A 17,663-nucleotide genomic window follows, 5' to 3' on the forward strand; every position below is an offset into this window, starting at 1 on the left:
AATGTGGACCATAAACTCGTTAATGACCTGGCCTTGGAGGTGCATCAACCACAACTAACGTCCCACTCTGATGGGGGACCGTGCCAGTGGGAGAGTCTGTGGCGGACAGAAGGGCCAGGGGCGATACGAAAACTCTCTGTACTTTCTGCTTCATTTTGTTATGAACCTAAAATTGCTCTAAAAAAAGAAAACCTATTTAAAAAGAAACAAAACTATGACTTCAACAACCTTCTATTTTCCCGTAAGACAAATCCCCTGACTCAGAAGCAAAATAGTTTCATACTTTTCTTATCTAAGTGATAGAAATGCATAAATCAAGGGATTTGACAAAGCACTTCGACGTGAGAACATGCTGCCCCCGAAAAATAACCTTCACCCATCTAAAATACCCTTGTTACTCAAGAATACTTTCAGTATTATGGACAGCTTGCACGAGCAGACTGCAAATGTGTCAAAGAATCACTTAGCACATCTTAAACTGGACAGCACCGTGTCACAGGGATGAGTTTCTTCCCGCAGTGGGTTGACGGCTGTAGATAATCCCAGCTGTGCCCCACAGCATCCATGGCTTCGCCAAACCCACCATTCGTGCATCAAATAAAATCCTCCATAAGGCCATCCATGCCTCCAAAGACATGCACTTGGCACGAGTGCTGGAAAACCAAGAAAACCTTACCGCTTTCCCAGGCTTAAAAGGTTTCCCACCATGCGCTGTAACACTTTCTTCACATTGACCACCCCGTACAGCGCTGCCGTCACGTGCTGGCCAATCAAGTATTCACACTCCTTCACGGTCAGCTGCTTCCCCTTCCCGAAGGCGTCTATGTAAATGTAGTCAAAGATGTCCAGGCTTGCCCTATGTGAACGGCACACGAAGTCAGCCAGATCTCAGGTCAGAGCTGAACAAAGCATTTATCCAACCACCGCCCCCCCACACCCCCACCTCTACTGAAATTAGAGCCTGAGTATGAACACAGCAGCGTTCCAAGTATTAGAGCCTTGTCTAAAGTTCAAAATCTACCTGCCCTGCTGCACAAAGACTGCAGGACACAGGTTTAAGGAACAGCACTGACGTGTGGCATCAAATACAGTTTTGGGGGCTATTAGGCCAAATTAAACCAAGTTTGAGAACAAACTAGAATTCATCGACGTGGTCTACAAGACACTCAATCCAAAGTTTGGTTGACAGCAATACTGACGGAAGGCTGAGGCCCTCTGTGCACTCTGCAGTTGGCACAGTGCCTGTGGGCTCTGAGGCTTGGGGGCTGTGATGAAAGTTACGGAGCCCTGCCCCTAAGTCTGCAGACACGTTCAGGTGGTCAGCTCGGCCTGGGAGTCTGCACCAGACCAGAGAGCAGGGCCCCGGCACTCAACCATGCCGTCCCTCCTATGAACCGTGCTCTCGAACAGGGTGGCCCACGCTGAGTGAAGCAGTGGGAGGAGGTCACACAAAGCAAGTCCTCACTGCATTACCAAGAACATTCTATGAGGATTCCTAAGAGATTCAGTGGGTCTTTGTTTCAGAGATAGTTGTTTTTTTTTTTCCTTGAGCAACTGTTCCACTTTGATCTTATGCCCACTGCAAGCCATGTTAAGAGATTTTCTCTTTGGCTTCTTTAAAAAACCCAGTCAGATTCCTTCCTAGAGTCCTACCAATATCCCTTCTGTGGCAAGACAGATGGAATGTTCCAGAAACAAGGAAGGCTCTTCAACTCTTAATATGAGTCTAGGAGAACCACGTATGTACACACAAATTTATAGGCAAAAATCCTAAATAAAGCACAAGCAAATCATACAAGGTGTTTTTAAAAATCCATATGATTAAGAAAGATGTACCCCAAGAATGAAAGGAGAACTGAACGTTAAAAATCTATTTCAACACACATAGTCTCTAAAAAAGAAAACTACATGATTATATCAGACACAGAAAGGATATTTTGGGAAAAAAAAACCAATGCCCACTTTTTAATAAAACTGAAGCAAACTATAAATTTAGAAGGCAGCTCTGATAATCCCAATGGAAGAAAATACCCTAAACATCATGCTTGATGATGAAATTTTAAAAGCATTCCACCTAGGGGCGCTTGGGTGGTTCAGTAGACTAAGCATCTGCCTTTGGCTCTGGTCATGATTCCAGGTCCTGGGATAGAGCCCTGCATCGGGCCCCCTGCTCAGCAGGCAGTCTGTTCTTCCTTCTCCCTCTGCTATTCCCCCTGCTTGTGCTCTCTTACTCTCTCAAATGAATATATAAAATCTTTTTTTTAAGCTTTTATTTATTTATTTGTCAGACAGCGAGCAAGCACAAGCAGGGGAACAGCACGCAGAGGGAGAAGCAGGATCCACGCCAGGCAAGGACCCCAATGAAGGACTCAATCCCAGGACCCCGGGATCATGACTGGAGCCAAAGGCAGCCACTCAGGTACCCTTGAATGGGTAAAATCTTTTAAAATAAATAAGTAAAGAAAGGCATTCCACCTAAAGTCCTACCTAAGACAAGGGTACCCGCTATCACTGTTTCTACTCAACTTTGTGCAAGAGGACCCAGTCAGCACAGTAAGTACAAGAAACAGAAATGTACAAGGGCTAGAAAGAAAAGAAACAAAACTGTCATGATTCACGGACAATATGATGCTCTACATAGAAAACCCAAGAGTTGACAATGAGCTCTAATAATTTATTCAGCAAAGGGATTATCAGGGGCACCTGGGTGGCTCAGTGGGTTAAAGCCTCTGTCTTCGGCTCAGGTCATGGTCTCGGGGTCCTGGGATCGAGCCCCACATCGGGCTCTCTGCTTGGCAGGAGGCCTGCTTCCTCCTCCCTCTGCCTGACTTTCTACCTGCTTGTGATCTCTGTCAAATAAATAAATAAAAATCTTTAAAAAAAAGGGGGGGATTATCAGATCTATCCCTAAATATCAATCATGTCCCTATACATCAACACTTAGTAAACGTAATTTTTAAAAACTACCATTTATAATAGCAACAAAAAATTTAAGGTTCTTAATGAATAAAACTAGCAAAAAGCCAAAGAACTCCATGAAGAACACAATAAAATCTTTTTAAGGGGTCACCTGAATGACTCATTCAGTTGAGCGTCTAACCTGACTTCAACTCAGGTCATCTCAGGGTCATGAGACTGAGCTCTGCACTGGGCTCTGAGCTGAGCGTGGAGCCTGCTTACGATTCTCTTTCCCTCTCCCCACCTTCCCTCTCTAAAAATAAGTAAGTAAGTAAGTAAATAAATAAATAAATAAAATCTTCTTGAAGACATTAAAGACCAATGTTTAGGAGGTATCGTGTTCACAGACTCATTGGTCAAACACTGACGATACCGTTCATATTCGTCTATGACTCAGGATAAGCTCTGGTGCCTGTCAATATCCATATGGGCTTCTGAAGGAGTCTGGTAAATGGATTTTTTTTTTTTCATTTATTTGAGAGAGAGACACAGTGACGGAGATAGTGTGAGAGAGAACAAGCAGGGAGGAGAGGTTGAAGCAAGCTCCCGCTGAGCAGGGAACCCGATGCAGGGCTCGATCCCAGGATTCTGGGATCACGACCAGAGCCAAAGGCAGACGCTCAGCCAACTGAGCCACCCAGGCACCCCTGCTAAATGGATTCTAGAACTATAGAAGAGCAAAAAGCTAAGCATAGCCAAGGGAATTTTGAAGAACTCACTGGGGTGTCTAACCAGCAGGTACTAGTTAATGACAGAGCTACAGTAAGTAGACTATATGGTTTTGGTGCCAGGACAGAGCAGAGACCAGATTAACAGGGAACATGGGTGGAAGTGAGGTGGAAGTGAGGACCTGGAGGGCCTGCAGCCCTGTGGTGTGCCCCCCACTACTCTCACCAGCTTCCTCTCTTTCCTGAGGACCCAGCCAGGAGGCTCAGTGTTTACTTCTGCCAGGTGCCTTGGGTGCTAACAAGTTACTTCACTGTTCAGCTGCATTGCTAGTGTGCATTTGCTGCAGCCTAAGGAAAAATGACAGTTACCACACACAACTGTACCCAGCAATAAGTTACTTTGGCAAATAACACAGTCATTAGTTTTAAATGCTTTATATCATGCAGAGATCCTTGGTGGATTATTACATGGCCATTTAAGATCATTTATGAGGTATTTAGGGGAAATTGGTTGGGTTATTTAGGGAGAGAGAATAGGCTGAAAAAGCATACTTCCCATTTACAGTAACGGAAAATGGGTGTCTGTTATCCAAAAAAGAAGTCATGCAACACATTTTTAGAAATAGATATTGGAAAAGAAAGGAAGCCCATACACACCATTTAAGGAAATATACGTATGTGATGAACTATAAAAATTTGCAGGGAAGTAAGAAAACTTCCAGATAACTGGTGGGGATCTCTGCAGAGCGGGGGGGAAGAAGGGGATAAGGAAGGATATCCAGAAGGTTCCAACCATACACGTTTTACTTCTTGAACGAGGTGCAGAAATAGAGATGAGTGGGGCACCCAGGGGACTCAGCTGGCTGAGCAGATGTCTGACGCCTGACTTTGGCTCAGGTCATGATCTCAGGGTCCTGGGATGGAGCCCCAAGTCAGGCTCCGTGCTGAGTGTGGAGTCTGCTTGAGGTTCTCTCTCTCCCTTGCCCTCCGCCCCTCCCCGAACTTATGCATGCATGCTTTCTAATAAATAAATCTTAAAAAAAAAACAAACAAAAAAACCCCTTTCTTCTAGGTAGGTCTCAGAATTCTACTAGGTGTGTAAAGCACTGGGTCATCTCAATCCTCCAAACCATTTGAAAAACACGTGCCCCATTTTTCACAGAGTAAAAAACTGAGACTCAGAGGAAGCAGGTCTGAACCCTGCCCGACTTCAAAGCTCAGGTATTTTCTATTATTCCATTCACCAAAGGATATCACAGTCACCCAAAGAACAGGATATGATTAAATAACGTTTCTTTTTTCTCTAAATGGCACATTCAATGAGAAGATAGTTCTGCCTATTTGACGAACTGTTTCTTTCAGAAAAGCGAAGCAAGCCCCAGCTGGTAAGAAATCGAGCATTTGCTTTGCACACGAGTGAGAACGTGGCCACGCGGTCCTTCCCTCCACCTCCCTGGTTGCCCTCCCCCCTCCCCCCTCCGTTCTCTGATGAGGAGGGAGGAGATTTTATGGAAGACCACAAAGTAAGACTTTCTTCAAGAACTCTTTGATCTAGATGGATTTCACAGATATATCAGAACATCTCATCCTAAAACGGCAGAATACACATTCTTTTCAAGTACACATGGGACATTCTCCAGAATATATCACGTACCGGGTCACAAATCAGGCCTCAACAAATACAAAAAGATTGAGATCATACCATACGTCTTTTCTGACCAACCACAAGAAAAAATGTGGAGAGACCACAAATATGTGGATATTAAACAACATGTTACTAAACAATGAATGGGTCAACCAAGAAATCAGAGAAGAAATTTAAAAATACATGGAAATAAATGAAAATGGAAACACAACTGTCCAAAACCTCTGGGTTGCAGCAAAGGTGGTCATTAGAGGGAAGTATATAGCAATACAGTTATACAATACATTAGAAGCAAGAAAAAATCTCAAACAATCCAACCTTACTCCTAAAGAAACTGGAAAAAGAACAAGAAATGAAACCTTAAGTCAGCAGAAGAAGGGAAATAAGAAAAGTAAATGATATAGAAAAACAAAACAAAACCCCAATAGAACAGATTAATGAAACCAAGTACCAGTTCTTTGAAAAATAAAATTGATAAACCTCTAGCCAGACTTATCAAAAAGCAAAGCGAAAGGACCCCAAAAAAATAAAATCACAAACGAGACAGGAGAAATAACAACCAACACCACAGAAATACGTCCAGTTATAAGAGAATAGTATTAAAAAATTATGTCACCAAATCAGACAATCTGGAAGAAATGGATAAATTCCTAGAAACAAAGTACCAAAATAAACAGAAAGAAAAAGAAAATTTGAACAGAGCAATAACCAGCAAAGAAACTGAATCAGTAATAAAAATAAATCTCCCAACAAACAGAAGTCCAGGGCCAGATGGCTTCACAGGTAAATTCCACCAAACATTGAAAGAGAAGTTACTACCTACTATTCTTAAACTATTGCAAAAAACAGAAAAGAAAGGAAAACTTCCAAACTGCTTCTATGAGGCCAGCATTGCCTTTATTCCAAAACCAGATAAAAACTCCACTAAAAAAGAGAACTACAGGGGTACCTGGGTGGCTCCATCAGTTGAGCACCAGACTCGACTTTGGCTGCGGTCATGATCCCACGGTTGTGAGACTGAGCCCTGAGCTGGGCTCCACACTCAGCACGGAGTCCGCCTATCCTTCTCCCTCCCCTCTTGGCCCCCCTCACATTGGTGCATGCACATGCACGCTCTCTCAAATAAATAAAATCTTAAAACAAAAACAAAAACAGAACTACATGCCAATCAATATCCCTGATGAACATGGATGCAAAAATCCTCAACAAAATACTAGCAAACAGAATCCAACAACACATTAGGAGAATCACTCACCATAATCAAGTGGGGTTTATTCCTGGGTTGCAAGGGTAGTTCAGTATTCACAATCAATCAACGTGATAAACCATAGTAATAAAAGAACAGAACCAGATGATCACTTCAGCAGATGCAGAAAAAGCATTTGAGAAAGTACAGCATCCACTCATGATAAAAACACTCAACAAAGTAGGTTTAGAGGAAACATATCACAACATAATATAAAGGTCATATACAAAAAACCCCCATCTTCAGTGGGAAAAAACAGCGATTTTCCTCTATGGTCAGGAATAAGACAAGGATGTCCACTCCCACCACTGTCATTTAACACAGTACCGAAGTCCTAGCCACTGCAATCAGACAACAAAAATAAAAGGAATCCAAAGAGGCAAGAAGTCAAACTCTCACCATCTGCAGATGACACAAGACTCTATATAGAAAACCCAAAAGATTCCACTAAATAAAGTCACAGGATACAAAATCCGCCTACAGATATCTGGTGCATTTACATACACCAAAAATGAAGCAGCAGAAAGAAAATTAAAAATCAATTTCATTTTTAAAAAAATCAATTTCATTCATAATTGCGCCAAAACAGTAGGATACCTAGGAATAAACCTAACCAAAGAAGTGAAAGACCTGTCCTCTGAAAACGATAAAGCACTGATGAAAGAAATCAAAGAAGACACAACGAAATGAAAAGACATTCTGTGCAAGAATCCATTTGGTGGGGCACCTGGGTGGCTCAGTGGGTTAGGGCCTCTGCCTTCGGCTCAGGTCGTGATCCCAGGATCCTGGGATCGAGCCCTGCATGGGGCTCTCTGCTCAGCAGGGAGCCTGCTTCCTCCTCTCTCTCTCTGACTGCCTCTCTGCCTACTTGTAATCTCTGTCAAATAAATGAATAAAATCTTTAAAAAAAAAAAAAAAAAAAAAAAAAGAATCCATTTGGCAAGAATAGCCAAAGTAACCATGAAAAAGCAAAGCGAAGCTCGAGGCATCACAATTCCGGACTTCAAATATAGTATAAAGCTGTAGTATCTCCAAACAGCATGGTGCTGGCATCAAAACAGACACGTAGATCAATATAACAGAACAGAAAACCCAGAAATAAACCCACAATTACATGGTCAATTAAACTTTGATAAAGCAGGAAAATATCCAGTGAGGAAAGACAGTCTCTTCAACAAACAGTGTTGGGAAAACTGAACAGGAACACGCAAAAATCAAACACAAAAATTCAAAATGGATGAAAGACCTAAATGTGAGACACGAAACCATTAAAATCCTAGCGAAAACAGGCTGTAACCTATTTACATCAACCACAGCAACTTCTTTTTAGATACGATTCCTGAGGCAAGGGAAACAAAAGCAAAAACACACTACTGGGATTTCATCAAAATAAAAAGCTTCGGCATAGTGAAGGAAACAACAAAACCAAAAAACAACCTATGGGATGGGAGAAGATACTTGTAAATGACAAATCTGATAAAGGGGTTAAGATCCCAAACCTACAAAGAACTTATACTGGGGCACTTGGCTGGCTCAGGGAAGTGTGCGACTCTTGATCTTGGGGTTGTGAGTTTGAGCCCCTCATTGGGTATAGAGATTATTAAATACAAAAACAAACAAACCAACAAAACCTTAAAAAACTCAGCACCCAAGAAACAAATGATCCAGCTACAGGATGGGCAGAAGCCATGAATAGATGCTTTCCCAAAGAAGACATCCAGATGGCCAACAGACACATGACAAGATGCTTAGTATCACTCATTACCAGGAAATGCAAATCAAACCTATAACGAGCTATCACTTCACACCTGTCAGAACGGCTAAACTCAGTAACATAGGAAACTACACGTATTGGTGAAGATGTGGAAAAAGGGGAAACCCTCTTGCACTGTTGGTGGGAATGCAAACTGGTACCACTGAGGGAAACAATATGGAGGTTCCTCAAAAAATTACAAATAGAACTGACCTATGACTCAGCAACTGCATTAGTACAAAATTAGTACAAAAATACTAATTCAAAGGGATACGTGCCGTCTGATGTTTACAGCAGCTTTATCTACAACAGCCAAACTGTGGAAACAGCCCAAGTGTCCATCAACAGATAAGTGGAGAAAGAAGTGGTATACTTATTCACAATGGAATATTACTCAGCCATCAAAAAGAATGCAATCCTGCCACTTGCAACAATACCGATGGACCTAGAGAATGTAAGACTAAGCAAAGTAAGTCGGTCAGAAAAAGACAAATACCATACGCTTTCACTCATATGTCAAATTTAACAAACAGAAGAGCAAAGGAGGGGGAAAGGAGGTGCAAACCAAGAAACAGACTATTAACTACAGAGAACAATCTCATGGTTACCAGAGGGGAGGCGGGTGGGGTGTGGTAGGAAGGGTGAAATAGTGATGGGGATTAAGGCTTATGGTGAGGAGCTCTGGATATTCTACAGGAAGTGCCAAATCCCCTGAAACTAACACTACGCTGTATGTGAACTAACTGGGATTTAAGTAAAAACGATAAAAAAAAAAAAAAAGCAACATTCCTTAAAACAAAACAAAAACCTCTTTGATCTGTTGTGCTTTGTAACGAGGGACTTGGAGATCCACCTGAAATGCCGAACTCCTAGTCCTACTCTTTTTTTTTTTTTTTTAAGATTTTATTTATTTATTTGACAGACAGATCACAAGTAAGCAGAGAGGCAGGCAGAGAGAGAGAGGGAAGCAGGCTCACTGCTGAGCAGAGAGCCCGATGTGGGGCTCGATCCCAGGACTCTGGGATCATGGCCTGAGCTCAAGGCAGAAGCTTTAACCCACTGAGCCATCCAGGTGCCCTCTATCCTACTCTTTATACATACTTTGAGAGACTTGTAAATTCACGTGCAGCTTTAAGAAATAATACAGAAAGATCCAGAGTGCCCTTCTCCCAGAATCAGAGTCCTGACACGGATGGCCAAGGATCGGACAGCTGGCCCATCCCCGTGCTCTGGTGAACCTCTGTTCAGTTCCTGTGCTTCCTCTCACCACCACGGGAGTGAATCCTGAGGCCCAGTCGCGACATGGCCTAGTGACTCACCCTTCTGCACCTTGGCACCACCTTAACAAGAAGTGACTGGGGAAGTTGACAGGCTCCAGTGGGACCCCCAACTGCCGGGCAATTGTCAAGTAGAGCAGAGACATGCTGATCGGGATTCCTGTTCTGCGAATCAAAACCTAAAGGAGAAAAAAAATCCTTCAGCTTCACGGAAAGGAATCGCACCTCATCGCTCCTACCATGTAAGTGCTATGGGGCACCCGCTGTGCACTGGGAATGACACTAGGTTTTCGTGGCTTAAGTGGAGGAATATTTGATTTATTTAGATAAGGGGTCTGCAAACTGCAGTCTGTGGGCCAGATCTACTCCACTGCCTGTTTCTGTATGGGGCCTGCATAAGAAGAGTGTCAACACTTTAGTATTTTAAAAAAACAGCCAAAAGAATACTATTCCATGACACATAAAAATTACATGAAATTCAAATCTCCGTATCTGTACAGGAAGTTTCAAAGGAACACAGCCACACTCATTTGTTTTTGCATTGTCCATGCCTCCTTTCAACTCCAGCAGCAGATCTGGGCATTGAGGACACACGGCCTATGGCCTGCAGAGCCAAAACCTCTGACCCTTGACAGAGAAAGTTTGCAGATCTGGGATTTAGGGGGTCTGTCTTCCAAAAAGAATAAAAGGCCATTCCAAGGAAAGAAAAAAAATTAGGGTAGCACAGAGGGCAAAAGAATAGATTTGAAAACGGTGCCGAGGACAAAGGACATAAAAACTAAATATCAATGATACAGCAGGCCAAGTTTCTTCTGACCCTTTGAAAGGCCAGTGCAGAAAAAAGACCTGATTAGTTTTAACAGTTTTGTGTTTATAAGACACAAACTGACCAAAGTCAGAGAAATACCTATTTCCAGACAGAAAATGATCTCAAGGGTTTTCACACAGAGTTAAGGAATAAAAATCCAGAGCAATATCCTGATGGTAGAGGCAAAAATGAGTTTCCCTGGGCACTGAGAGATGAAAAGACAATGCATTTGCCCTCAAAGATGACACAACTGGTCAGAAATGAGCTGAAAAAATATGTATTGTTCTGTTTTAATTCACCCACATTTACCTGGTGCATGTACAAGTTGAGGGCATTATAGTAATCCATCCGGTTCCCCTTAAACTTGAGCTGGTCGTAAAGGACATAGTTCATGGCATCCAACACCTGGCTCTGGAGTTCTATCTCCATTATCATGGAGGATTCGCCTGAAACACAGAGATCTACTCTGAGGACACAAGTACTCCCCAAGGTGTGACCATCGCTCCAAACAACCCGCACCACGAAGACACTAGCAGTGTCCCAACAGGACCCAGCAGGTACTGCCGGTCCAGGGTGGAGAAACGAGTATGAACTCAGAAGTCTTTTCGCATCTCCCGGTGAGCACATGGTAGCGTCACTAACTGCTTTTCTGGTGACGTCAGAGCAACACCCTGCAGAGCTTCTCAAATCAACCAATCGCTCTGCTAGGTTCTCTTTTGCAAATATGGCTGGATCGAAAGCAATTCCACACCTGCCTTGAAGGCCAAGCTGGGGTGCCGGCTGTTGATGCCCCGGAGGGTTTTGCAAACGAGCTCCACGATGCTGTCAATCTGGGCCTGGATATCTTTGAGGCTGATGTCAGAGAGAGGATTGCAGTACTGGTCAATATATACAGCACCTGAAAATGAACAGGAATTACTGAATAAGCTATTTTTTTTTTTTTAAAGATTATTTATTTGACAGAGAGAAATCACAAGTAGACAGAGAGGCAGGCAGAGAGAGAGAGAGAGAGAGAGAGAGAAGCAGGCTCCCTGCTGAGCAAAGAGCCTGATGCGGGACTCGATCCCAGGACCCTGAGATCAGGACCTGAGCCGAAGGCAGCGGCTTAACCCACTGAGCTACCCAGGCGCCCCTGAATAAGCTATTTGTACCCTTTCCCTCGCAGTTGCTCATTCAGCCCAGACACCGAGGGCCACAGTTCTTTGCATCATCTTCCCAGGTAAGCTTCATTCGTGGAGGACAGACCTTGCTGCTAGTACACGGAGAAGGAGTCACATTCTCACAACAAAGGAGTTTAAACACTTTATTTTTAAAAAATAAACCAGGGGCGCCTGGGTGGCTCAGTGGGTTAAAGCCTCTGCCTTCAGCTCAGATCGTGATCCCAGGGTCCTGGGATCGAGTCCTGCATCGGGCTCTCTGCTCAGCAGGGAGCCTGCTTCCCTTCCTCTCTCTGCCTGCCTCTCTGCCTACTTGTGATCTCTCTCTCTCTGTGTCAAATAAATAAATAAAATCTTTTAAAATAAATAAATAAACCAAATCCTCTCTCAAAGGTTATGGACTCAAAAATGGGCATGAGACAAATCATGTTCCCATATTCTATTACAAAGAAAAATAAATGCTATAAAGGAGCTCCTTCCAGGAAGTCTGAAAACATAATGGCTTAAGACAATCACTTTACTTAAAAAAAAAAAAAAAGGTTGAGGGGCACCTGGCTCGATGGTTAAGTGTCTGCCTTTGGCTTGGGTCACAATCTTGGGGTCATGGGACAATCTTGGGGTCATGGGATCGAGCCCCGCATGAGACTCCCAGCTCAGCAGGGAATCTGCATCTCCTTCTCCCTTTGCCTCTCCCCCTGCTTGTGCGCTCTCTCTCCCTCTTTCTCTCTCAAATGAATAAATAAAATCTTTAAAAAAATTTAAAAATTGAAACCCTCAATGAGGGATTTCTACAATTTGTACCCCTCAAAGATGAGACAGTGAATGAACTTTGGAGAGGAGACAGTACTTTCAAATCAGAGAAATACTGACACTCAGCCAACCTGCTGCTGAAGACTTAGACAAAGTAGACCAGAGACATAGTCTCTGGAATCCAGCTTGGTTCTCTACTGCCTTAGGCAATTTTCTAACCAGATGCCAAAGGGCTAACTTGATTATTTGGTTATAAGACCTTTTCATTTGAGAAGCTGCAGTTATGACTTTTTTTTTTTTTTGAGTCATTTTAAATTCAAGAGGTCAGGTTCTTGATCCCCTACTTACACTGCAAGGAGCTGAAAGCAGGCATCAAGAGAGCCAGTCCCAGTTTTGCCCCTTAGCTAGTCACGGACTCCTGGGATTTCTTGGGATGGTTTCCTCACCTATTGCCTGAAGTCCAATCCATCCTGATGCTATGATTTCTAGACTGCATTAGTCCTATCAGATTATTCTTGTTAGTCTCCATGGATCAAAACCCTGGAGCTGACTTCCACTTGCTCAACAACCTTCAATGGAGCACTGATCTGGATGAGTCAGTGAAAATCGTACTATTACTTCATATTTGGAAGATGAAAAAGAAGTCAGTCTTCATAAATAAGCTACAGAAAACAAAGCCTGTCAAATCATTCCTCACTGGGAAAAAACAGATAGGGGTAATTCTCCACTCCAAGACACACAGGAGAAGATTCCGGGGTGGTGAGGCTGTTGGAGTTTAATCAACTGAAACAGATTTTTCACTTCCTTCCGGATGATGAGACTTTTACAGCATCAAGAAGAACCTGCACTAGGCAATGTGGAGTACACAGTGATCAGAATCATGTTAAGGTCAAGGGACACAAGAAACTTCATGATGAGCTGGAGAACAAATAACCCACACTGTGCCGTGGTTTACTAGTCAGTGCTAAGGCACGCAAGCCTCCTGAGGCGAGTAAATCTGCAAGCGTTGCAGTAATCAGCAGAAACGCAATGGAAGTTTAAATCTGAACTGTACTTCTGCGGTCGAGCAGGATTTAAGAGGGAATTCTAAGAAAAATGAAAATACCACTAATGAAGATAAGCAGCCAGGAGGGGAGGACAATGATCCGGCTGGAACAAAGGGGGTGTCCTGGAGACTAACAGGCAAAGGTTTGGGCGAGGGATCCCAGATTATGGCAGTCACTAAAAAGCAGGCAGAGTTAATTAAAAAAAAAAAAAAAAAAAAAAAAGGCCAAGTTTCAGGTAGGACCGGCGCTAGGTCTCAGCGGCCTTGAGGCTTAGGAAAGCAAGTACTGCTTAGAAAGCGGCTGCTGGGAGAGGCGGTGACAGCCCACACGACCACAGGAATAAAATGGGGACACAACCATGCCAGCACTGGAAAGGAAGAAAACTGAAGAACAGGGTAAGTCACAGGGAGGAGGGAATGAAAGTGAATGAACAGGGGCGCCTGGGTGGCTCAGTGGGTTAAAGCCTCTGCCTTCAGCTCAGGTCATGATCCCAGGGTCCTGGGATCGAGCCCCATATCCGGCTCTCTGCTCAACAGGGAGCCTGCTTCCTCCTCTCTCTCTCTGCCTGCCTCTCTGCCTACTTGTGATCTCTATCTGTCAAATAAATAAAATCTTAAAGAAAAAAAGTGAATGAACAGTCCTATCTGTACTTCATAACCGTAATTTATGGCAGGGCTTATGCAATACACTAGGAATTTAAATTAGTTTAAAAAAATGAAGTCACATTTTGTTCTTGTCTGACTTAGCAGGAACGAAGTTATTCTGTTTGTCATGTCTGTCCACTCGACTTCTTTCTCCTCACTTCTTGTCATGGACATGCAGACTCACTGATGCACAAGAACACTGGGTCCTCATTCAGCTCCAACCAGGGAGGGGAGCTGAAGGGATCTGCCCGAAGTCACACGGAGACAAAACTGGACAAATTTATTTCTGATTTGGAAATGATGCTTCAAAGCTCAGAAAAAGGGAATTTAACCTCATTAGCTCAGTTATCAGCCTCATGCTTTGAACCAACAATACATCTTTAGAAAACACTGTCTCTTTAACTGACAGCCAAACACTGGCAAAATCTTAGCTCTGCAGTTAGCAGTTCTGCCTGTCTAACTGATCAGACTGTAAAATCCCGCCCTCAAGGATGGTCTCCACTACTGTACTGAGCGACAACTCAGCTGCTAGTTAGAAGATCTCTGTCAGAGCCTCACCTTCAAGATACGATTCATAGTCATCAGGCTGCTGAAGAAATGCCTTAAGGTTATTTAAAATTTTCTGTTGGCGTAGGTAGTAGAGAATTTTTTTAGCGTAGTATTTCCAGGTCAAAGCTTTTCTGGAAAACAAACAAAAATAAGTCAATGAGAATCAAGATACTAACACCTTGATTACCTTAATTTTTATTTCACACTGATCATAGGATGTAAAGAGCCTACTTAACAAGAATAATATAATTGCTTCGTGATCACACAGCACTTGTTATCATGGAGGCAGACAGCACAATTTACGACTTTGCATCTGTCACTAACACTAGATTATTCGTGCTGAAATCTAAGAAACACTGACCTGTTCGGCTTCAGATTGACTAAAAAGAAATCCAGGAGAAACCTGAAAGCCGGGGCAGCTGGCTGAGGCTCACGAACCGGGGTGAGGTATCTGGAATCCTTTGCTGGCCCCTGGGCACCTGCCTTAGGGAACACAGGCCTTGGGCTAATGCTTTTCTCTTTCTATGCTTATTCCATGGTGATCTCATCCCATCTCACGGTTTCAAGTATTATTTCCATTATTTTCCAAATTACTATTTCCACTATTATTTCCAGCCCTCAGTTTATTTTCCAGTATGCATTTCTGCTCTAAACTCCAGATCCGTATAACCGACTGCTACTCCACATCCCCACCTGGGTGTCTGGTGAACTCCTTACGCATGTGTCCCCTCCCAGTCACCCCCCCTCAGGTAAAGGTAATCTGCCATTGCAATTAGGCTAAAAACCTTGTAGACCTCCTGGCCTCCTTGCTCGCTTGCTCTCAGAGGCCACATCTAACCCATCCACCTGTGCTAATCGATCTATCTTCAAAGTCTACCAGACATGTGAACACTTCTCAATCACTCATCTAAGTCCCCAACATCTTCTGTCTGCGTTATAAAAGCACCTGAACTGAGCTCTCAGCTTCAACCCTGCCCCTTCCCAGTCTCCCCTCCACACGGCGGTCCAAATGCCTCACTGAGCATGCTAAGTCACAGCATGGGTTTTCCACTTTGCTCAAAGTAAAAGCCCCAGTCCTAACGATGACCTAAGAGGTCCTTTAAACTCTCCCCTCATGGCCCCTCTGACCTCAATTCCTGCTCTTCCCTGCCTCCTCCAGGCCTCTGGCCACACCGCTTCCCTGTCGTTCCTTCACTGCGCCTGATGGTGCTCACTTCAGGCCTCGGCACTCTCAGCTCCTCGACGACAACATTCCCTCCCTGGGGATCTGCACTCTGCACCCTCGCCTCCTTTCAGGGTTTCATTCAAATGTCATCTCGAGTTAGGTCTTCTCCTCTCACCACCAAGCCAAACACCCCTCCTTGATTAGTATTTGTTTACAGCAATTCGAATCTTCTAATGTAATCAATCATCTTAAGTTGGTTAGTGACGATCTCCCCCACTAAGAATGGAAGCCCAATGAAGACAGGGCTTTTTGTGTTGTTCACTAGTGTATTCTCAGTGCCTGAGAGAGAGCCTGGTACACAGAAGATGCTTAATACTTGCTAAGTAAATGAAATGCGTCACCAGATATTCCAAATGCACACATGGATCATGGGAAATAGGAGGGAGACTGATTAGTTTATCAGTGTGGCTTCAGAAATACAGAACTCTCTGGAGCGCCTTGGTTGCTTAGTCGCTTAAGCAACTGCCTTCAGCTCGGGGCATGATCTCCAGGTCCCGGGATCAAGACCCACACTGGGCTTCCTGCTCAGTGGGGAGCCTGCTTCTTCTCCCTCTGTGCTGCCCCTCTTCCCCACCCTGCTTGTGCTTTCTCTCTGGATCACTTTCAAAAAAAAGAAATCTTTAAAAAAAAAAAAAAAAGAAAGAAAAGAACGACAGAACTCTTACTCTTCGGTTAGTAAATGAAAATCAGAAGAGCTAGGTTCCACTAGCTTTTAACCTTTGAGTTGTAAGGTATGCCAATCTAGAAAACTGCATGAAACAAACAAACAGCTTCATGAATTAAGCTCAATGCACAATAAGACACACACCCTCATATCCACCCATCAGGCGAAGAAACAACTTTGCAGACCCCCCAGAGCCCTCCAGGGCCCTCTCTCCCATCTACAGCCATCACAACCCACACCTCCATGCTCACGATTGCCCCACCAAACGTATATCCCCGAACACTCTAAGTCTAGCCCATTTTGAGGTCATTCAAGTCTCTTAATGCATGGGATCCCCCTCCATCTTTTCTTTCCCTTGCACTTGATTTGTTGAAGAAACCTGGTTGTGTGACCTGCAGTTTCCCACAGTCTGGAATTGGTTGATTGCTTCCACAAGGTATGGTTTCACATGTTCTTCTGTCTTCTGAATTTCCTGTAAATTGGATGTAGATGCTTGATCAGATTCAGATTCCATTTATTTGGCAAGACTACTTCACAGGTGGTAGTGAAGTCCTTCCATCAGGAGGCAATCATGCCTTGGCTGGCCCTTTCGGTGATGTTAGCAGCCACTGCTCCTCAATGCCCAGGTCCATTAATTCATTAGAAGTTGCAAAGTGGTGATATTCTAATTCCACCATCCTTTCTTCATTTATTAGCTGGAGCATTTCTATAAGGAATAATCTCCACTCATCTACTATTTGATTCCCCCAATGGCACAGTATTTAGGAAAGGCAGGATAACCGCTTGTGTCTTTCCTTTTGTTTTTCAAAATAATTTGGATTCTTATTATCCTCCAAAGGTGAACAATCAGTTGTTCCTGAGTATTATTATGAACTAACAGAGCTATACACAGTTGGTGTGATCCAACCCATCCCAGTTATTATTCACTCTGCTGCTCAAATCACATCTCTAGCCAATGGAAGCCTCTCCATGCTGGCCCCTGAACACTTAAAACATGAAATATTGGTACTTCTACTGATATCTGGTTCCAGACTTCCAAGATGCTCCAGCCTCATCTTTTTACAATGACCTGGAATCAGACCTAGAATCAGCCCTTTCCCCAAAACCATGGCTTCTTTTGATGGGAAAGGGTGTATCACGATTGTCTTCTGGGTACTAGGGATCACCATTTCTACTGGATTGGTTATTGTTTCTAGACCTTTCTAACAGACAGAAATAATAAATCTAGTGTATCTATATGTGTGTATCCACATACACACCCCTACATATTTTT

General features: G+C 43.5%; 1 protein-coding gene across 2 annotated transcripts in view; it reads right to left on the reverse strand.

The window, feature by feature from the left end:
- Positions 1–17,663, reverse strand: part of FBXO21 (F-box protein 21) — a 54,267-nt gene that overhangs the window by 28,962 nt on the left and 7,642 nt on the right. For both annotated transcript variants that reach the window (XM_059408518.1, XM_059408517.1), the window contains exons 4-8: positions 14,511–14,632; positions 11,107–11,253; positions 10,665–10,801; positions 9,590–9,726; positions 677–856 (exon numbers count right to left, since the gene is read on the reverse strand). In XM_059408518.1, coding sequence (XP_059264501.1) covers positions 677–856; positions 9,590–9,726; positions 10,665–10,801; positions 11,107–11,253; positions 14,511–14,632 — 723 coding nt within the window. The remainder of the gene's footprint in view (positions 1–676; positions 857–9,589; positions 9,727–10,664; positions 10,802–11,106; positions 11,254–14,510; positions 14,633–17,663) is intronic.

The sequence above is a fragment of the Mustela nigripes genome, chromosome 8, assembly GCF_022355385.1.
Source record: "Mustela nigripes isolate SB6536 chromosome 8, MUSNIG.SB6536, whole genome shotgun sequence".
Classification (NCBI taxonomy): Eukaryota; Metazoa; Chordata; class Mammalia; order Carnivora; family Mustelidae; genus Mustela; species Mustela nigripes.